At 34.7% G+C, this 21,268-nt stretch overlaps 1 protein-coding gene across 1 annotated transcript in view; it reads left to right on the top strand.

The window, feature by feature from the left end:
• CACNA2D2 (calcium voltage-gated channel auxiliary subunit alpha2delta 2) overlaps nt 1–21,268 on the top strand; it is a 5,241,953-nt gene that overhangs the window by 4,937,805 nt on the left and 282,880 nt on the right. Inside the window, exons 25-26 of the mRNA XM_044078189.1 lie at nt 8,877–8,967; nt 18,649–18,711. Of these exons, the coding sequence (XP_043934124.1) occupies nt 8,877–8,967; nt 18,649–18,711 (154 nt within the window). The remainder of the gene's footprint in view (nt 1–8,876; nt 8,968–18,648; nt 18,712–21,268) is intronic.

The raw sequence follows: 21,268 nt of genomic DNA, 5'->3' as shown, positions 1-21,268 counted from the left end.
TTATAGCTGTTACTGAAATATGGACACACAAAATGAATTTCATTCACAGTGCACATTTACATAAACACATATTGTAGTGAAGTAGGCAAAGTTAGTAAAATATGGGCAATCATTACCTAAATTAAGAACAGGTAGTGCCCTATCCAGGTTACCTGTAAGCAGAATGGTGGAGGCTATAGAGTGCTAGAGGGTGAAGTATGACAGAAGATCATTTTACAGAGCTTAGAGTTTAGTGGCTCAGTCTGTGATAGTTGTAGTGAGATGTCAACCATAGTATATTTGCCGGATAAAAACATATTGAAATGTGAGCTGCACTGGTGATTATGGAATCACTGTATTTGCAGTTAGATATTGCTTCATACTGATGGCAGTTTCTGGCCTAGTCTGGAGCTAGCACTAAGTATGTACTAATGTCTCTTAAGTAGGGACAGTTAAAGCTCTGAATGGTTTCTTTTTGTAGTAGACATCTCACTATGGTCAGCTCCATGGCACAGGAGGACCAAGCCCTGACTGCACCATAGGTTAGGTTGAAGTACTGGCCTGGCTGATGGAAGAGGTGACACTGGGTGAGAGAGAAATGATGATGCAGTGCCACTCACATTGCTAAGGAGAGAAGGATATGTTGGAGATGTACCAAACGTCAGGAATTCTAGTGGAGATAGGAAGCTGCTGCTGATGGTATTAGCCTTTGCAATGTAGTAGACATGTAAAATAAGGAGCACAGCATCTCGAAGGTGAGAGTTATACCCTCAGAATATTTATAGAGCAATCACCCGCACAAGTGATATTCATCATTTAAGGGTTACAGCTCTTTAAAAGACTCCAGATGGACGAAGGCCCTTTGCTGTTCTTCCCCCAAGATGTGGTGCAGTTCATAGGCTGGTAGCTACAAAACCTTCCTCATTGGAAGGAGAGGGCCTACATGACTATGGATAAATTCTGGGCATGACTCAGTTGCGGTGGTTTCAGGGAGAATGGATCACTGATATTTATAAAAGTAAGTGTTGGGTAGATCAAGAAAAAATGACATTGTTCAACCCTTCTATATTTTAAGTTAATCCTAAACAACATTTTAGCTAAGTTTTTACTTGACTTTTAGATGATCTAGTTTGAGAAAAGGAATATCATGTTATTTCTGTGTCACCATAAGACTACTCTTTGCTGTGGTTGGACTAAGTAAAACCATTCTTCTTTTTATGTGAACAGCAGATAACATAGCATCTCTTCTTTTCCCTTTACACTGATAAAGAACTTCATCTTCTGGATGCTCCTCCAGTGTGTAGTCCTTTCATGGAATTTCTCAGCAGTGCTACCCCTCACTGTATTCATTACACAATGCAGTTTAACACTACTTTTATATTATTTTGCTACATGTTACTTTTTTATTTCCTATTACTGATTTCCTGTCATATTCCATCTTCTCCTTAGTTAAGTGTTCTGTTAGCCTCTTTTCTTCACTTGATTATGATGACTTCCTTTCATTGCTTGTTACATTCTTACCCTCCATCTGTGGCTCAGTTATCACATGCCATACTTGACTCTTGTTTTCTTATCCGCCCGAGCATTGTTTGTTATTCTCTTTTTCTTATCTTGCAGAAATAGTCCTTATCTCATACTTCAAATCTCAGCAATCAAATAATATTTAATGTCTACATTTCCGACTTAGTAGAATCCAACCCATTATCATCAAGCTAATTGTACTGTGACACAATCATATTGTAGAATGGATTTCTTCTTAATTGCTAATTTATTTCTAGAAAAATATTTTAATACTGAACCCAAGTGTTTTCTCAGATCATTCCAAAATATCACTAGACATTAATATTTCTATGCCAGTAATTAATAAACCATTTACTAATAAGTGGACCCTAAATCCTACGCTTCTTCAAAAACAAGATGGTAAAGATAATATAATCGCCTTATTAAAGGAACCTGATAATTCCATTGCAAACTTGATGATACCGAGTGGTGTACAATGGGCAGATTTAAAAGCTCAGTTAAGACGAATTATCTTAAATAAAGCATCTTTTTGCTAAATATATATATATATATATATATATATATATATATATATATATATATATATATATAAATAAAATTTAAAAAAAATCAATTAAGAAGTTAAAAAAAGAAATCTCTAACATAAGTAAAGGATTCAACCTCCACTATACCATTTGCACCAAATGGTATGTCACTATATACCTTACTAAATATGCAGAATGGGCACAATCCTCACCTAAAATCCTTGCTAAATTAATTAAACTCAATAAATTACCCTCTATATATAACAAAAAATAAATAATGCTGTTATCCAAATCTTAACATACATCTATTCGCAATTACATGGACACCATGGTAATAATATTAATGAGCAAGAAATTAATGGCTATCTAAACAAACTCCAATTGCATAGTCTTAGTGACATGCAAATTAATATCTTAAATGCTTTCTTTATTCTTCAAGAAATCAATAATACTATTAAAAATCTCAGACTAATCAAAGCCTGCAGGCTCGATAGGTTTAACACCGATTTTTATAAATGTTTCTTCCTTCAGATTTTAAAGATCTGACTAAAGCTATTTTAATGCCATCAGGACTCAAGGAATCTATGGTCCTTATTTATGTGGCTCCATGATCCTAACAAAGTATCTAGCTACAGGCCAATTTCACTTATTAAGGTTGACCTAAAAATATGTGCTGCTATTCTAACTAATAGATTAAAACGTGTACTCCTCTTAATCTTTTCTCTTTACCACTGATTTGTTTAAACCTAGACAAACCTCAAATCACAACCTTACAGTGGAAATATCACAACTCTTCACTAACAAACTCAACCACAATACCTTCACAACAGCAATAGATGCACCCAAAGCCTTCAAATGTATCAATCTAAACTTACTGTTTATACTTATGGAGCATTTTAAATTTCCTACCTCCTTTCTAAATGCTATACAATTTCTTTATAGCAAAGCATATACACAACTCTTCATCAATATAGTCTCCGCTAAACCCACTTCTATCATCAGTGCTGCTAGACAAGGATGTGCTTTGATCCCATATCTGTTTAATCTACATAATGATCCACTCTTTTTAATGAGAACCCAACGATGCTTTTTTTTAATTGCAAAAGTTTTTAATGTAACCTACCATTTACAGCATTTGTGGATGGCATCAACATTTACTTTTCACTCCCAGACTCTGATCTACCTGAAATAATTCAAATTATGAATGATTTTTCTAAATTTTTGAACTATAAATTAAACCTTCAAAAATCTATAATAGTTGCTTTACATTCTAAATCTCTTCAATTAAGAATTATAATATTTTATGAAATCAAGGTCTCTTTATCTTTATAATATTTGCACTTTGATTAAGATCAATTAATGATGTCTCAGAATCATGCTGCCTAATATCTGGTCAAATATCTAGAAAAAAGTATGGACACATGGAATAAACTTAACTTTTCCTTATTGTCTAAAGTTACTTTAGTTAAATGAAATATTCTACCAAACTCTTATTCCTTTTTAACTTATCCTTTCAACTACTTTCTTTAGATCATTTCAAAATATCACCACTAAATTAAACAAATTCATATGCGCACCAAAATCAATGTGCATAACACATAATTAAGTGTAGCCAAACAGTGTCTTGGACTGGCATTACCTGATTTTTTTATCTACACTATATAATCATAAATAGCATTATAAAAGGATCATTAACCCACCTCTTAATTATAATGCATGGCAGCCTTTGTGGGTCAGGATTTGGTACAATCATCTAATCAAGTTTCATGGCAATCTTGTAGACTTACCTTACATAAAACAACAGTACATTAAAAATAAAAATAACACCATTCACTTCTAAAAGATTAACTCAGTTGCAAAAAAGTTAATAATCTCTTACAATAAAATGCCATATTTAATCTTTTTCATTAAATTAATGAAAACCTGAATTGAAAGCCAAATAATCACATGTGAAACCTATCCACTTTTCATTTTATTAAATATATGCCAGTCATCAATTTTTAAAGTGCAAACCTCTTTCTCCAGTAAATAAAAGACACAGGTTTAACTTCCCTAAAGGCTACTTATCTATACTAAACCAAATCTGGAACTTACTAAAATCAACAATTCAGTTCTACTTGACTATATCTTAATAATCTTAAAACAACTCATTTCTTCTTTACAATCAGATAACCTGTTATATATATATATATATATATATATATATATATATATATATATATATTCTTTACAATCAGATAACCCCTGATATATATATATATATATATATATATATATATATATATATATATATATATATATAAATATATATATATATATATATATATATATATATAGGTCTACCCGAAAACGATGAAAGTGCAGAACGCCGACGACAAAAACACAGACAACGGAAGATCAACAATGAGAAGACCAACAGTTGAGAATCCCGACGCTGAGAACACCGACATGTTAAGGTAAGTGTGCGATAGGGACGGACGTTAGGGTCAGGGTATGGGTAAGGTAAGTGTGTGATAGTGCCAGATGTTAGGGTAGGGTGCGCGTCAGGTAAGTGTGCGATAGTGACGGACTTTAGGTTTAGGGGCAGGTTAAGTGAGTTAGGGTTAGGGTGAGGGTAAGGTAAGTGTGCGATAGTGATGGACTTCAGCGCTAGGAGTGGATTAAGTGAGTTAGCATTAGGGTGGGGGTAAGGTAAGTGTGTGATAGTGACAGAGTTAAGGGTTAGGGGCAGATTAAGTGAGTTAGGGCTAGGGTGCGGGTAAGGTAAGTGTGCAATAGTGACGGACCTTAGGGTAAGTTGGGTTAATGTTAGTGCATAGATAGTTGTGTATGTAAGGTTTAGTGTAGGTTTGTAAGGTTTTTGGTGTGCTTGTGTTGTGTGTGCGTTTTTTGGGAAAAGTATTTATTTTGTTGCATGTTGGGATTTTGGTTTGTCGGGCATGTGAAGTTTCGTGTTTTTGAACTTTCTTTTTTGTCTTTTTTTCGTGTCGATTATTTTGTTGTCAGTGTTTTGGCGTGTCGGTGTTATCAGGTAGACCAATATATATATATATATATACATATATATATATATATATATATATATATATATATATATATATATATATGTATATATAAACTAATTACCAGTATTAAATATAATACATTATATATATATATATATATATATATATATATATATATATGTATATATTCTTCTTACTGGTCAAGTTATATCCCAAATCTTTCACTTCAGGTAATATTTAATTCCATAAAATTCAATGCTAAACATATTTCTTTAAAAAATGATTTTACACCCAGCTAATGATCATAAACAATGCATACATGACCCTTTAAAGACTGCATCCTTATTTTCTAATACTCCCATTATATAGTACATGAGATTTACACAAAGCTGACTTAATACATATCCTCTGGAAGTGCAAACATTCTAATCAATGCTGGCTTCATCTGAAAACCAAGCTGCTGTTTCTAGGCTGTCAAGATGACATGTTTGCTCTGAACTTAGCTATGAAAGATTTATTTCTACTTTGACTTACCAGAAAAATGTATCCTAGCCAAGTTTCAAAGAAATATAAGGGTCTACATGCCCATACTACAGATCACAAATACATTCAAGACTCTCACAATTTCTGGTCTAATATTTTAAGCTTGTTGACTAATCAGTTAAATACCTAATTTACTTCACTTTACACCCTATCAGTAACCTCTAGCTCCCTTTTTTCCTCTCCTTTCTTTCTTAACTTATAGCGTAAACATCACTCATCAGTCTTGTTAAATATAGCTCAAGTAGACAGATTATTGTACCTAGATGTGTATAGGTGGTTTGGGGGTTAGTTATATTCCAGTCAGATTATTGTACCTAGCTGTGTATAGGTGGCTTGGGGGTTAGTTATATTCCAGTCAGATTATTGTACCTAGCTGTGTATAGGTGGTTTGGGGGTTAGTTATATTCCAGTCAGATTACTGTACCTAGCTGTGTATAGGTGGTTTGGGGGTTAGTTATATTCCAGTCAGATTATTGTACCTAGCTGTGTATAGGTGGTTTGGGGGTTAGTTATATTGCAGTCAGATTATTGTACCTAGCTGTGTATAGGTGCTTTGGGGGTTAGTTATATTGCAGTCAGATTACTGTACCTAGCTGTGTATAGGTGCTTTGGGGGTTAGTTATATTGCAGTCAGATTATTGTACCTAGCTGTGTATAGGTGGTTTGGGGGTTATATTCCAGTTAGATTATTGTACCTAGCTGTGTATAGGTGGTTTGGGGGTTAGTTATATTGCAGTCAGATTATTGTACCTAGCTGTGTATAGGTGGTTTGGGGGTTAGTTATATTCCAGTATCACTACTGTTGTTCTTTACTGAGTATCTGTCTTCCTTATTGTATTAAAAAGACAAGGTCAACTTGTTGAATATCCTTGACAATCTCATTGTTAACTCCAATTCTTTACATTTTCCAACTGTTTTACTGCTCTACCAGTCATTCTTTCTCTTTTGACATCTTGTCATTTTTTCCATTCTTGATTGTTTCACAAAATGTTGCTTGCACTTTAACTTTTTTCCACATTTCACACTTCTGTTACATTAGCCTTTTTGTATGTGTCCATGACAACTCTCCTGTCTCAGTCTTGCACGCTGTTTCTCTTCCACAATACTGTAACCATTAGGCAGAGACTATAATAACGCTGGTTCCTCTGCTTTCCTCCACAGAACTACAGTCCAGTCTAGTTGTTCAAACCATATGTTTTCACTACTTTCCTTTGTCATATCCTCTAACCTAGTAGAGTGTACATGGCGACCAATGGTAATCTTTTTAAGTAGGGCAATGGTGTAACCATTACAGACAAAGTATTCCTCATAAAAGAGCAATATCAACTGAAATAGTCTGACTTGCTACAAGAAATAACTCTGCAGGTCCACAACCCTTCATGTGCTTATTAATTCATTACCAGTCATAAAGAACTATCACAATCCATAATAATTTCAACTATTTTGTGATAACAGTGTCACAGATCTTAATTTACCCACCCTTTAAATACTGCCACTTTCAGAACAAATACAGTTCACCCTTCTGCAGCTTGATAATGCAGTTATTCCTAGCCTTTAGCTAGATATTGGTATATCTGTTCGTTACTATGTTTCATATTGTATGTATAGCCAGTGTTTGCTGCAGTATGTATTATTTACTATTGTATGTATATTCAGTTGTTCTTCTTGTACTCTGCTGCTCATTTATTGTTCTGTGGAGCTTTTCTCTCCAGGCCTCCACTGGAAAAGGACCTGTGTCCAGTTGGGATTTCCCAGTAAACAAATGTAAATAAATAAAATAAATAAAATTTATAAAACTGTAATGTAAACATTGTGGGGAGAAGTATAAGTCAAATGTATTCCTGCTTATTATACTCTGATGATCCCATATGCTTGTACTAAGATTGAATAGCAAAATATCTTAAATGTTTCCTGTCACTTGTACTAGCAGGTTTACTAATTTAAATAGCATAGATCTAACTGACTTCAACCAGCTACCACAGCCATAGCTGATTAGGATATGACAAGCTAAAACAATGCTGTACTGTATAATATTTCTGACCATCAGAATGAATCTGATTTCTGCCTCTCTAATTAACTGATTAAGTCACTCTTAAGCTTGTCTTTAAAATGGCAGGTAAGGGACACTAGATTAGTTGCTCCACTAGCCATTTCATGTCATCAGACAACAGCTACTACTACTTTGGGCTGATGACAGATACTACACCTTTAGGAGGTGAGATAAGGGGCAAAGAACTGGCAGGAATGGATTTTTGAAACTCAAAGACAAAAATATCAGTGTAAAATAACTAGGAAAATAATGTTAGTGTAGCAGTCTTAAGTGTCCACAGACCTGCATTAGCATATCACATTACGGTTTAGGTGTCTACATTTTCCTACTTTCAGACGGATATACAAATAAGTACAATTTTTGTAGTAAAAGTAGTTTCTAAGTGTTTATTATTCAGTCTCCTCAGTAGCACATGATGTACTAGTTGATTGCATTAATTGCTGTTAATGACCTAACTAGAGCGGTTACTAAGTTTACAGCTCCCTTTAGAAAGACCTCATAAGTGAAATTATCCCTCTCAAACTCTTAGCACAAGAATTCTGGATAAAGCCAAAAATAATGATGGAGGGGTTGCAAAAACCCAAAACTATCGACAAATTTAAGCATTGCACCTATAAACTTAGAAAGTAGCTAAAATAGAAGATGTTTTATTTGCTTACATTTTCTCAAGAACATGAAGCCTGAAACCCAAATGTCTGTCATTATTTAGAGATACAAATTCTCACTGATTTGGTAGAAAACCATACATTTTATAAGGAACAGTCCAAAAATATTAACCAAAAATATGGACATTCTAAAAAAATTTAGATAGTTGAGAGGTATGAATGCAAGCTAAAACATAGGCTCTCAGAAATAAAGCCAGTGAAGCATATATAATACTGAGTGCAGTTTGCATTTTTTTCTCAAATGATATACACTTATGAATTATTTGGCAACATCCTAAATATTCATGTTGTTGTTTTTGTTTTTTTTTTACTCCTAAAACTATATGAACCACAGAGCACTATGTATGTAAATGTTATCTTCAGCTCAGCTTTATTTTATTTCTAATGAAAAAGTAAGTTCTGCTGCTGGTTCAGGATAACTGCTTTTTTTACAAGAAGCAAACATATTATAATAATATTCAAAAACAATGGCATCATACAGCGACTATTGATGGACATTGTATTCAGCCTGCACTTTAATTTGAAATTGTAAATGACAGTTGGTACCACCAATGTCTAACCATATATTTTTTTAAATTTTCCTTTAAAGGTGACAATTTCCTCCTGCACAATCTCATCCTGGACACTGGAATCACACGACAGCTAGCTGAAAGAGTCTGGAAAGAACAAAGTCTGCACACGTATGTGTAACATCAAAATAAGCCCTCTCATTTCTCTCAGAGTGTTATTAACAAAATACCTTCTTTAGTTATTATACAGAGGCTTGATCAATGCACTCCTGCACTGCTAATATTGCATTGCTGAAAATACTGTATGAGTTAGCAGTGCAATAGTTTGGTACTGAAGAAGTTACTACAAGTTGCATGGAATCACAAATGCTGGCATTAGAAAGTGATGTATGTATGTGTGTGTATATGTGTATATATATATATATATATATATATATATATATATATATATATATATATATATGCATACATATGTATATATATATATATATATATATATATATATACACACACACACACACACACACACACACACACACACACACACACATATATATATATATATATATATATATATATATATATATATATATATATATAGGATCCGTACTGTCTACCGAATGCCTGTTTCCCCAAAAGTGAACTGGCCGGGCACACTTTCATAAAAGTGCTTTTCACCGAAAAGCACTTTTGTGACAGTGTGCTAAAAAAAGTGAAAAACGTGGGGAAATGGATGTTGCTGAGATCATAGCACAGTGAGGATAAGGGAATATTCCCTTTTTCCCACTGTAGTGCATGTTTGGAGTGAGAATATAAAGGTAGGGGGTGTGTGGGAGGGCACAGCCTCCCACATGGTGGGGCTTGCCCACCCCAGCGTAAATGTAAGTTCTGTGTTTTTTATTTTATTTATTATTTTTTTTTCATACTTTAGCGAAGGTGCTTTTTCTGTGAAAAGCACTTTCACTAAAGTGTGTTCGGCTGTTTTAGTTTTGGTGTTGTGGGTATTCGGTAGATTACCGTAGATCCACATATATAGTTATATATATATATATATATATATATATATATAAAACAATTTTTATGCAGTTGTTGATGAAAGCAAGTAGCACATGACTAACCGCAGTATCAGAATATAAAATTAGCTTGTAGCACTCAGTTTGGTAATAGATATGCATTTTTAAGTTAACTTTTGTCTTGTAATGGCAAGTACTCTTTGTCATTAACCATATTTGTTAAATTGTGTGGAATTACCACAAACAGACATTGAGTTATATTATTGATTTTTCACACAATTCTCAATGATGTAAGCATTTTGCAGCCGAAATGCAAATAGTAGATTGTTGTGAATGTCTAAATCATTAATCATTGATTTGGAGATTGCACAGCTTCACTGTGTGCTGCTTGGAAGTAAATATAAGTCATATGTGAGCTCATGACCAGTCTAGAAGTCTCACTATTTTTATATTACCCTAGAAGTGCTAGGAATTGCTTCTTCATACCTTCCATAATGAGAATCATAATTACTTGCAATACATGATCACCAAGAAGTATGAACTTTCCTAAACAAAGAAATAATTAATAAAATAGTTTTTTAAAAGGGTTACGTTATTTCTATACTCTCATTTTACTTGTAATTGACTGTTTTTTGAAGACATTTTATTTCTTGGTTATTAGAAATGCTTAAAAAGTAGGTGACTTTTAACTTTGTATTTTAATATAAATGATTTGAAAGTCAACACCTGTTGTAGTGTGGTTTTGATGTTCAAAGTTGCATATTGCTTTTGCTATGTAATAAACCATACAACTGCTTGTTAAGGCACATTGTTCCTTGCCAAATATAAATTGACTGAGTACCTGATACTACTGTAAGTGAAAGTAAGAGAGAGCGAATAGAAGGGCCACTGACACAATATTATTAAGCCAGTTCATAAATATGTGTGGGTCTGGATTTATTTTGGAAATATAACTGAACAGCTAGGTTTTGTTGAAGAAGAACCTAATCTATTTTATATTACTTGAAATGCCGAGTATAACAGGATGCAGAAAAATTGATGACATGACCTACATGCTATTGTGAAAACTAGTCTGTTGTGCTGTAGAACTCTGAAGATTTGTGATGGCCATGAGCCATGGACAATGGGCTATGATGGTTTAATTATCATAATTTGTAGCAGCAGTTATGAAGCATGTGTTATTGAAGTTATGAGAATAATGTGTTTTTTTTAAAGTGTTGCTATAATTAGTGCTAAAAAGAAAGGAGGAACAGCTGCTCCTCTGATCACATGCATAAACCATATCAAGCATAGGGTTTTGAGTATGGTACTGACAGATTAAATCCCACTGAATATAATTCTATACTAAACCTGGAGCTTTGGTGATTATATTATGTGTCATGAAAAATATTCCAAGATAACTGATGCAAATAGTGGTTTATATTCTCAATATAGCTACGATTATAATTATGCTCCTCTCTGGTGTTCATAAGATATTTCATAACATGTTTGACTTCAAGGACCAGACAGCAAATTTTCTGCTGTGGAGACATGATGCTTTTATTATACTCTTATATAATGCAGTAAAAGTATGGGATACAAAAACTTCACAGCTCTTCTCTAAGACTTGGCTTCCTTATGAAGAGTTTCAAACATGATTAGTAGTGTTTTTCTCATTGATATTCTCTCAAGTTTTTTAGATGTTAATTGAGCAGAGCATACCTCATTTGTTTTAGCGAGACCCTGTACTCTTTTTTTTCCCACTTCCCACTACCATATATCCTCCTATTTGCCTGCAGAAATAATATACTCCACCTCTTATCCATTTTTGTTTTAGCTAATAGCCATACATTTTGTTCTTGGAAATAAATATTCCCTCCTGCTCAATTTTATCTCTAGTCTTTTAGGTTAATCTTGAGACTGTTTCAAGATGGTCTTCCTACATCAGCTATATTTCAAGTCTGTGACTGCACAAAATTGACATTTATTTATTTATTTATTGGCATTTGTTGACTGGAAAGTCCACTGGGTCAGGAACCCATTTTTAGTGGAGGCCTAGGGAGAAAAACTCCACAGTTAATACAGTCAAATAAAAATATAGACATTTGACAAAAAAAATTTTAAAAGGAGAACTATGCAAAAATTAAAAAAATATATATAAAAGTAGAATACATAGACAATATAAAACTTATCAGTATGTATCAGAACTTATATAAATTTAGATAACAGTTGGTAGTATAGTATAATGCTTGAGTAGTTTCTTTTTGGCATTGCACGAAAAAAAACATAGCAGTTCTTGCTGAACAGTTATAGCGATAATAGAGCTGTGTTGCTGTCATGGAAAAAGTTATTTTGAACTACGGAACTGCATTAGAAATAAGTAGTGAAGGTTTTATGGCGGTTTGTTTGATTTGCCTTGGCATTTAAGGTTATGTAGGAAATAAGTTTTTAATGCTACTTTATATGTCTTTATACAGTCTATTTGGGCAATATGGGAAGCTAAGGAGTTCCGTTATTTAGCAATGCCATGGGAGAACAAGCATTGTCCAGCTCTTTTGTTGGGCTTGGTTACACTTAGTAGCAATTTGTTGGAGGATCTTAGCGTACATGAAGTAATATAAGTTTGCAGTATTGATGAGAGTGCTGGGCAGGTATTTGGTTTATAAATTAGTTTATGGGCTAGCATTAGTTGGGTATAGCAAAGATAATTTGGGAAATCCATCCAGTTCAGTTCAGAGATTGCTTGGCTGTGGTGTGAGTGGTTAGGCTTTCTTATAGTAACAAGACTGACGTTTATTGCTGAGGGATGAGTGAAGGTTAGTAAAGATGGTCCTACCATATAATAGGGAAGGGATGAGTAAGGTACTTGCCAGTTTTGCTTTGGTGTTTTTGTCCATGTAAAGTTTATGACAATAAAGTTTGCCAAGTTTAAAGTGCATTTTCTTCATTGCATTGAGAATGTGTGTTTCAATTGTGAGTTTGTCGTCAATTGTAATGCCTAGTAGTTTGGCAGATTTTACTATTTCTATTTCAGTTCCGTCTTTAGATAAGATTTTGAAGTCTGTATCTGGTAGTTTTGAAGAGAATAACAGGCATTTTGTTTTCTTGGGGTCTAGTAGCAGTTGTGAATTGTTTAGTCATGATTCAATCTCTGTAAAAGCATTTTGAGTAACTGTGAGGAGGTCAGAAAAATTGTTTGAAGTAGAGATTGTTGTCAAATCATTGGCGTATTGGATAATTTTACCTAGTTGAGAGACTTTGTGGAGGTCATTAATAAAGATGTTGAAGAGTAATGGTCCCAGAATGGAACTCTGTGGGACACCTATGTTGTTTGACAGATAATCAGATTTGATGTTATGCCACTTTACAGATTGTTGCCTGTTGTTTAGAAATGATGTAAACCAGTTGAGGGATTTGGAGGCACAGCCAAGTTTTGTTAATTGGATCAGAAGTTTAGTATGTGATACTGTGTCAAAAGCCTTAGATAGATCCAATATGATTACTGAAGTGGGGTGACTTGTATCTAAGGCTTTGTTGACAGTATCAGTGAATGAATGCAGGGCTATAGTAGTGCTGTGCTCTGTGCGGAAGCCATGTTGAGTGTGAGACAGATGATTATTATCAATGAGGTACTTGAGTAATTGTGTTTGTACACACTTCTCAAGGATTTTGGATAGTGGGGAAAGTATAGAGATGGGGTGATAATTTGAGAGGTCATGAGAGTTTCCACCTTTATGTGTTGGAGTAATAATAGATTTTTTTCCATAGATGTGGAACATATCCTTCTGTGAAAGAGCTGTTTATAAGAATGCTAACTAGATATGCAATTGCATTTGATGCTAGTTGTAAATATTCTCAGGAAAGGTTGTCTGTGGAAAGAGAGCATGGATTTAATTTTTTTAATAGTTTACATATGAGAGATGTGGGTACGGGTTGAATAGAAAATGAGTGAGTTGCGGAAGGATTGGATTTTTTGTCAGGAGTGAGTGATGCATTGTCATTTTGTATGAGATTATTAGTATTCTGGGAGTATTGGTTTGGGCTTGTTTAGGACTCTTTAATTAATTTTTGGATGGTGCTAATAATGTGAGTATTAAAGTCATGTGCAAGAGAGAGAGATTCTGTACAGTTTCAGGGTTGAGAAGGGTGGAGACTGACTTCCAGATTTTTTTGGGATTTTTTTGTAAGGTTACAAAACCACACACAGTTTATTAAAAATATCATATAACCAGCCAATATGAACACAACATTAGCACCAGTATGTTTTAATCAATAATATCACAGACTTTATCAGATAAACCTACATATAACCAATTGCTCTTTATATAGTATAACCAATCAATAACTAAAGCTGGCTGAACTAATTAATATCCTGGTGCTCTTTTTTGGGTTCTTTTGTAAGGTTGTTAGCTTAGAGGATAAATATTTTTTTATCTTTTATTGCTAGCTTCTTAGCTCTATTTTTTAGTTGCTTGAAATTAATTTCATTTTGTTGTGTTCTATCTTTTTGCCAAGTTTTCCATACCTTGTCTCTATGAAGGATGCATTGTTTAGTCAGTTTTGTTAGCCATAGGACACGATTCACTTTTGTTCACTTGACACTTATTGGGTCTAAGCTATTAAGAGTATCCAAGAAGAGCTTATTAAATGAATTAACTGCCTCATCTAGGGGGAGAGTTTTTAGTAGGAGCCAGTTATGGGTTTTTAGAATGATTGAAAATTTATTTTGGTCAAAGTGGGTGAGATTTCTGGATGTTTTATAGGAGTGTGTATTGACAATATGAGGGTGAGTCCTGTGTGTGTATGCTGGGAGGTGGTCACTTAGTGTGTTGGGTAGGGTGCCAGAGTTTGTGTAATTTTGGGGGTGGGTAACTAATATCCAATCTAAGCTAGATTCTGATCCTGTAAATTGGTTATATGTGGGAGTTTTGCTAAGCTGAGTAAAGCTGTGTAAATTTATGCTGTTGGTTGGGGAGTTGGAGGTAAGTTTTTTTCCAATTAATATTTGTATCTCCTAGGATTATAGTTTAATTTGATATTTTTAGGTTTATCCATGATACAAATTCCTCCAAAATGGGAATGTTCTGGCCTAGGGATATAGACCACTGTGATAGCTAGGTTTTTATTGTTTATTTGAAGAGTTGTTTGGAGAAATTCTAAGTTTTGAAAGGTAGGGACTGGTTTGGGGTAAGAGGTGAGATTTAAGGAGTTTTGATATATTAATGCAACACTGCTTCCCTTTCTGTTGAGCCTATCAGAACAAATTATGCTGTAGCCTGGGGGGAGAATTTCAGTATCTGAAATATGTGGCTTTAGCCATGCTTCAGTTACTGCGACAGTAGTGGTGTGTGGGTATTTAGCCAGATATGAAATTCAGAAATTTTATTACAGATGCTATGGATGTTTATTGTTATGAAGTGTAATTGGTGTTGGTTTAGATTTGCGTTACATTTTTTGCTGATGGTTTGGGCTTGAGGTGGATGTCCCCACATTTAATAAGTAAGACACGAAGATGAATTATAGTATGGGCATGATTGTTCTTAGAGAGGGGTATGGAGTATTTTGAGAGGCAGAGTTTAAGTTTGAATTTGATATATAGTTTTGTTTGGGTGAAAGTAGTGGTATGAGCTGAGATTAAAGAAAGAGAGATATTAGAGTAAATATTATTGTTATCTGTTACTGGTAGTGTTTCAGTGCTGGATGACTGTGGATGTGGGTTTAAGGTGGTATATATAGAGGTGATATGGAATAATAGGCATAGAAGAGTGATGCAGGTGAGAATGAATAAAAGGAATGGTATGTGTTGCACTGTATTAGTGATGTAAGCCATCTTAAGGAAGATAAGTGTGAGTATGTGGGAGGAGTTTGTAGGGGGTGTGTTTTTGAGTTAATGGGAGGATGTTGATGAGGAAATGAATGAAAGGAGCTAGGGAAGTATAACTGTAAAGAAAGAGGGGGTGGGTGGGAATGGGGGTAGGTTAGGGGAGCAGAGTGAGCCTGCAGTGAAGCTGAGGGTGAACAGAGTGGGTTGCACTGGACCTTGGAAGCCTTAACAGCCTAAGAATCCAGCAGAAAACTATCTCCACACAGGTAAAAAGTAGAGCAAAAAAAGCACTTAGATGGTATGTATTTTAATGTGGTGGAGAAGGCACGTGTATAATTTTAAGTATGGTACAAATTGGGAAGAAAGAAATAAACTATATTTAAGAAAGCAAGTGTATAATATTAAATATGACAACAGGTGGGAGAAAATATGGTATATGCGAGCACACTACCTGGGATTCCTTTAAAGCAAGGGCAGAAAAGCTAAGTCAAAAGATGGTGTCTTTCTACATCAGGTTTTTTGATTCCTCTGTAATTATGCAGGACTGGAAGGGAGGCATGCAAGTTCAAAGTGGGGGAGGAGGACAGACACAAAATAATACAAGGTTGTGAGCCAGAAAAACTGGACCAGTCCAGCTTCTAAGAACACAATCAGGAAAACCAAGCTCAGTCAATTCCAAGTCAAAGTAGTGCAGTATCTTCCTAATAACTACAAATCTTGTGCTACTGATCTAGTATAGTGTTGTGAAAAGGGCCACCACTTCTATAGGAAAAAAACAATTGGAAGCATGGGCTGCAGGTACATAGGTAAATTTTTTCCAAGAGAAAGAAAGTAGTTTTAACTAACTGACCTTGGAGTACAATAGGAAGAGAAGAAATGGGGGGGGGGACTAGAAGTGCACGCTTACAGTAAAAAGTTATAGCAAAATATCTTCAGTTTAGATCACAAATGAAATACAACTCTAACATACACTAGTGTAGCTGAAAGCACTTTAGTTTTCCACCGATGCAGAATCCCACAGTGCAGGGCAACCAGACAGCCTTTGATTTATTGGAAGTGGGCCAAGACACAGAATAAAACTTTTGCTGAGGGGGACTGGAAATAAAAAGGAAAAGGAAGTAAATATTAGGCCTGAAGTTTTAAAACACTCTGATTACCAAGTAACTAAGATAGAGGATGCAGGGGAGGAGCAACATGCTTTGAAAGAAACAGCACAATTCTAGGAGCAATACAAATTTCAAGGAAAGCAGAGAAAAAAAGTAACTGCAGTTGATACCAAGCTATTATAACATACACTACACTATTATCTATTGTTATAAAGGTTATGAGGAGAAAACAGTAACTACTAAGATGCTACACACAGTTTAGCATTCTCCACTAAAAGTCAGGAATAACAAACATGGTATGCTACAGAAACACAAGTAACTACAAAGATACTACAAACAATTTAGAATTCTCCAACTAAAAGTTAGAAATAACAGTGATATTATGCAGAAACAGAGTAACTTGTATTCCCTCAGAGGTTACAGTAAGTTCTACTCTAATTGCCAAACAGGTTACTGATCTAAAAGTACACATAGTAGGTGACAATATTCACATTGATGAATAAAGCAAGCATTTTACCTGTTAGTTAAAGCCATAATATGTTATGAGTATAATTCCATACTAGCATAACAAAACACTCATATGCAGGGCAAATAGAGCAAAGCAAAATCAAAAACACTTTTAAAATACAAGTCCGGAAAAGAAGTGGCCAAATAGAACTGTTACCAACTAAAAATATGAATGACAAAAAAAAAATGTGTCAAACTTCACAAAAATAGCAATAAGAATCACAAATAAGCACAATACCAGGTAGTACTTACATGTGAGGACACTACTTTTGGGATTCCTATGAAGCAAGGGCTGAAAAGCTAAGTCAAAAGATGATGCTTTGCTACATCAGGTTTTTTGATTCCTCTGTAATTAAGCAAGAGTGGGAGGGAGGCATGCAGGTTCAAGGTGGGGGAGGGGGATAGACACAAACTAATATAAGGTTATGAGCCAGAAAAACTGGACCAAGCCAGCATCTAAGAAAACAATCAGGAAAATCAAGCTCAGTCAATTCCAGGTCAGTGTAGTGCAGCATCTTCCTAATTACTACAAATCTTGTGCTACTAATCTATTACAGTGTGGTGAAAAGGACCACCACTTCTATAGGGAAAAAACAACTGAAGTATGGGCTGCAGATACATAGGTAAGCCTTTTCCAAGAGAAAGAAAGTAGTTTTAACTAATTGACCTTGGAGTACAATAGGAAGAGAAAAAATGGGAGGGGGGGGTGCAGTAGTGCATGCTTACAGTAAAAGGTTATAGCAAAATATCTTCAGCTCAGAGGACAGATTAAATACAAGTCTAACATACATTAGTGTAACTGAAAGCACTTTAGTGCTCCACCGACATGAAACATCTATTGAGCTTAGTTTTAACCTTCCTCACCAAATGATAAAACACCCCCATGGTGTACAACTGATATTAACCTATCCCAAGCCTCATACTTCCCTTCTGCATCTTATTTCCCATTTGGAGCTCCTACATACTAGTCAATAAATGGAAGCACCTGCAATATACCTTGGGCAGTGATATCATTATTGGCAGCTCTTGTACTGAGGAGTGTATTTATCAAGTATCTGAGCTTGTGCTACTACTTCCCCAGGCCATTCCTGAATAAGGGACACTAGCTTAGTTGTTGTTCATTGTCTCCAGAGTACAACAAGAACAAAATCTAACTCTAGGAAATATTACAGCTATTTTCATGGCATACAAATGACAATTGCTATAGAATGCCATTTGTTCCTCTTTTGGATATTTCTTGTGATGTAGCTGGTGGGGAATGTTGAATGCCATGGCTCTACTGTAAACCCAATAATGCTTGGTCTCTGCTGAGACATGCACAGATGTGTACTAAGAATCAGAGTACAAAAATTCCAGAAATGCTAGTATTTTGTATTCAGAAGTAAAATAATTGACATCTCTAACTATTACTTTTCTATTTTAGGTATAATCTTCTTGCAGTATTTGCTGCAACTGATGGTGGTATCACAAGGGTTTTTCCTAACAAGTAAGTAGATAAAAAAAGTATTTTACTGTATTACAACATAACAAGAAAAATGGATGACTTTAGAGAGTCAGTTTTAAATACATGTGTACTTTGTATTCATTATATTGCTGGAATGAGATCTCATAAAAGCAGCACTAAAAATGAGGACATTCTTCTTTTAGGATGGGAAAGGCAGAAAATATGGTTGTCAAGTACAACAGCCTGAAATACCTTTGACTAATAATAAAGAACATGCACATAACTGTTTTCCACTCATTTCAACAAACTTTTACTTTCATTGAAACAGGAAGGGCAGATAATGTTCTGATAATTTCTGTTTAATGAAAACCTGTATGTCTGCTCTGTAGTGATCTATGTGAACAATGTATATAAGTAAGTTTGTCATTTTCCATGACTGTTGACAAGTTTTAGAGTTTTATATATTTATTTATTTATTTTTAACTGGTAAAGAACATTGTTCTCCATGGACCTTTTTCAGACTTAGCCCAAAAACAGTGGTTAAGTGACTTGCTCAGAGTCATGCAGTTAAGCAGCAGAGGCTAAGGGAATCAATTTCTGGACCATGGGACCACTGGACCACTGAAAGCAGCTTGATAACAGTGTTTCCTCTATGCTGACTGCCAGACATAGCACAGCTGGTAGTTTTATAGATGTTGCTGTATGAGGGATACAGAATCACCTTTTTTGCAGTTTTTATGTATACAGTGAATGTAGTCAATGTATAATTTTAATTAAAATAGTTTTTGTTAAAATTTTGTTTTTTTATTCATATAATTCAATGAAAAGGTAAAAACTTCAGAAATCAGCTTTATTTCTCTAGAGACAATTTACAAACAATCATGGTTCAGTGAGAATGGGAAGTTGGTCTTTCTCTATTTAATTATTCTCTTGAATTAATTTTGCTGCTGTTGTTGGCTGGTGGTGGTGGAGAAACATTAAAAAACAGCTACCTGTGAGTTCTATTAATGAATGCCATGAAAGTGTTTAAGTGAAATCTGATTTTAAAAGTCGTGACTGTTAGTAAGGTCCCACATTAAATAAGATCCCCTTGTTTTGGAACCATTTGGATGAAATCTATGATATGAACATTTTGATCTCTAGTACTGTACATAATATGATTATGAGGAAAAAAATTATATAGAAATTCTTGTTGGAAGCATATTAAGAAACAGGAAGTATAATAGCCATGATTAAACTAAAAGCTGAGAAATTTCCAAGTCCAGAAGGAATATCTACAGAACTGTATACGTTTTAAAATGACATCTGGATGGAAATTATTTTCCAGTCATTTGAGATATGGGTTTGGCATATGACATTTTAAATAACCTGAGATATAGTACTGGAATATTCCAGTAGCAAATTTAAAACTAATTTATTCCAGTAACTTTGAAGTAAGGGTGCATATGATAAGCTTTTGTTTTTTGGTTCTTTTTAATAATTCCACAAAAGATCCCAAGGGTATAATATACTCAGGCTAGGTCATACTACCAGGAAAGGGGGGAGGGGTTGCTGTTTTCTACAAAACTACCCTAAGAGTTACTCTAGACAACCTTCAACCACCTATACATAACAAAATTATGATTTCCAAACTACAAATAAATAGAAACAAATGTATAAACATAGTATGTGTCTATATTCCCCCAGGTAATAACTCAGGGACCCTAGAAGACATCCTCTACTGACTATCCAATGCCTACCCCCAAGAGACCATTGTTCTAGGGGACCTCAATGTAGATTGGAATACCTGCACTGCAGACACCCCAGCTACCCATGTAAACCTACATGGCTTTACACAAACTATAACCTCCAGTACTAGGATCAGCAAGCCTAACAATAAAGAATGTATCCTGGACTGGATACTAATTAATAGCCCCCACCACATGTATAAATCAGGTACTCTCTCTGAAGATCTAAGTGACCATTTCTTAATGTATACTATTAGGCATAAATTTGAATGTCCACATCTACCCACATATAAAACAATAAGAAATAACAAAAACTTCAACCTTAATAAATTCCTAGAAGAACTTAAATTATGCAATTGGTGAATTCTAAAACAACTACCACTAGATGAGGCAGTAACACACTTTAATAACACATTTCTGGCCATCCTTGACAACCATGCACCTGCATGCTCTTTTAGAATTAAAACAAAAGTTGCCCCCTGGCTCACTAAAGAAACTAAACTAAAGAACATCCAAATAAATAATGCCTGGAACACCTGGCACACCTCTAAAGCCTCACAAGATCAACTCAAATTTTAACAATATAGGAATGATACAAAAAATCCATATTACTAGACAAAAAAATATTTCTGCCATCTACAGCAGAAACACCACAACAAGCCACAGAAGTTCTGGGCAGGTATTAACAAACTCCTCCACCCAGGGCAATCCACTACTCCAACCCCCTCAGCCCAAATCGCCAGAGTCCATTGCCAAAACCTTCAATAGTTTCTTCACAGAAGCCATCCAGGCCCTTGCTAGCAAACGTAAACCCCACTTGTCCTAACGCTGAAACACTTAAACCCAGTGAAAATCTCTCCTTTAGCTTCCAA

This window comes from Protopterus annectens, chromosome 7.part0 (assembly GCF_019279795.1).
Source record: "Protopterus annectens isolate FY-2018-M chromosome 7.part0, PAN1.0, whole genome shotgun sequence".
NCBI lineage: Eukaryota > Metazoa > Chordata > Ceratodontiformes > Protopteridae > Protopterus > Protopterus annectens.
This window is presented reverse-complemented; position numbering and strand designations above follow the sequence as displayed.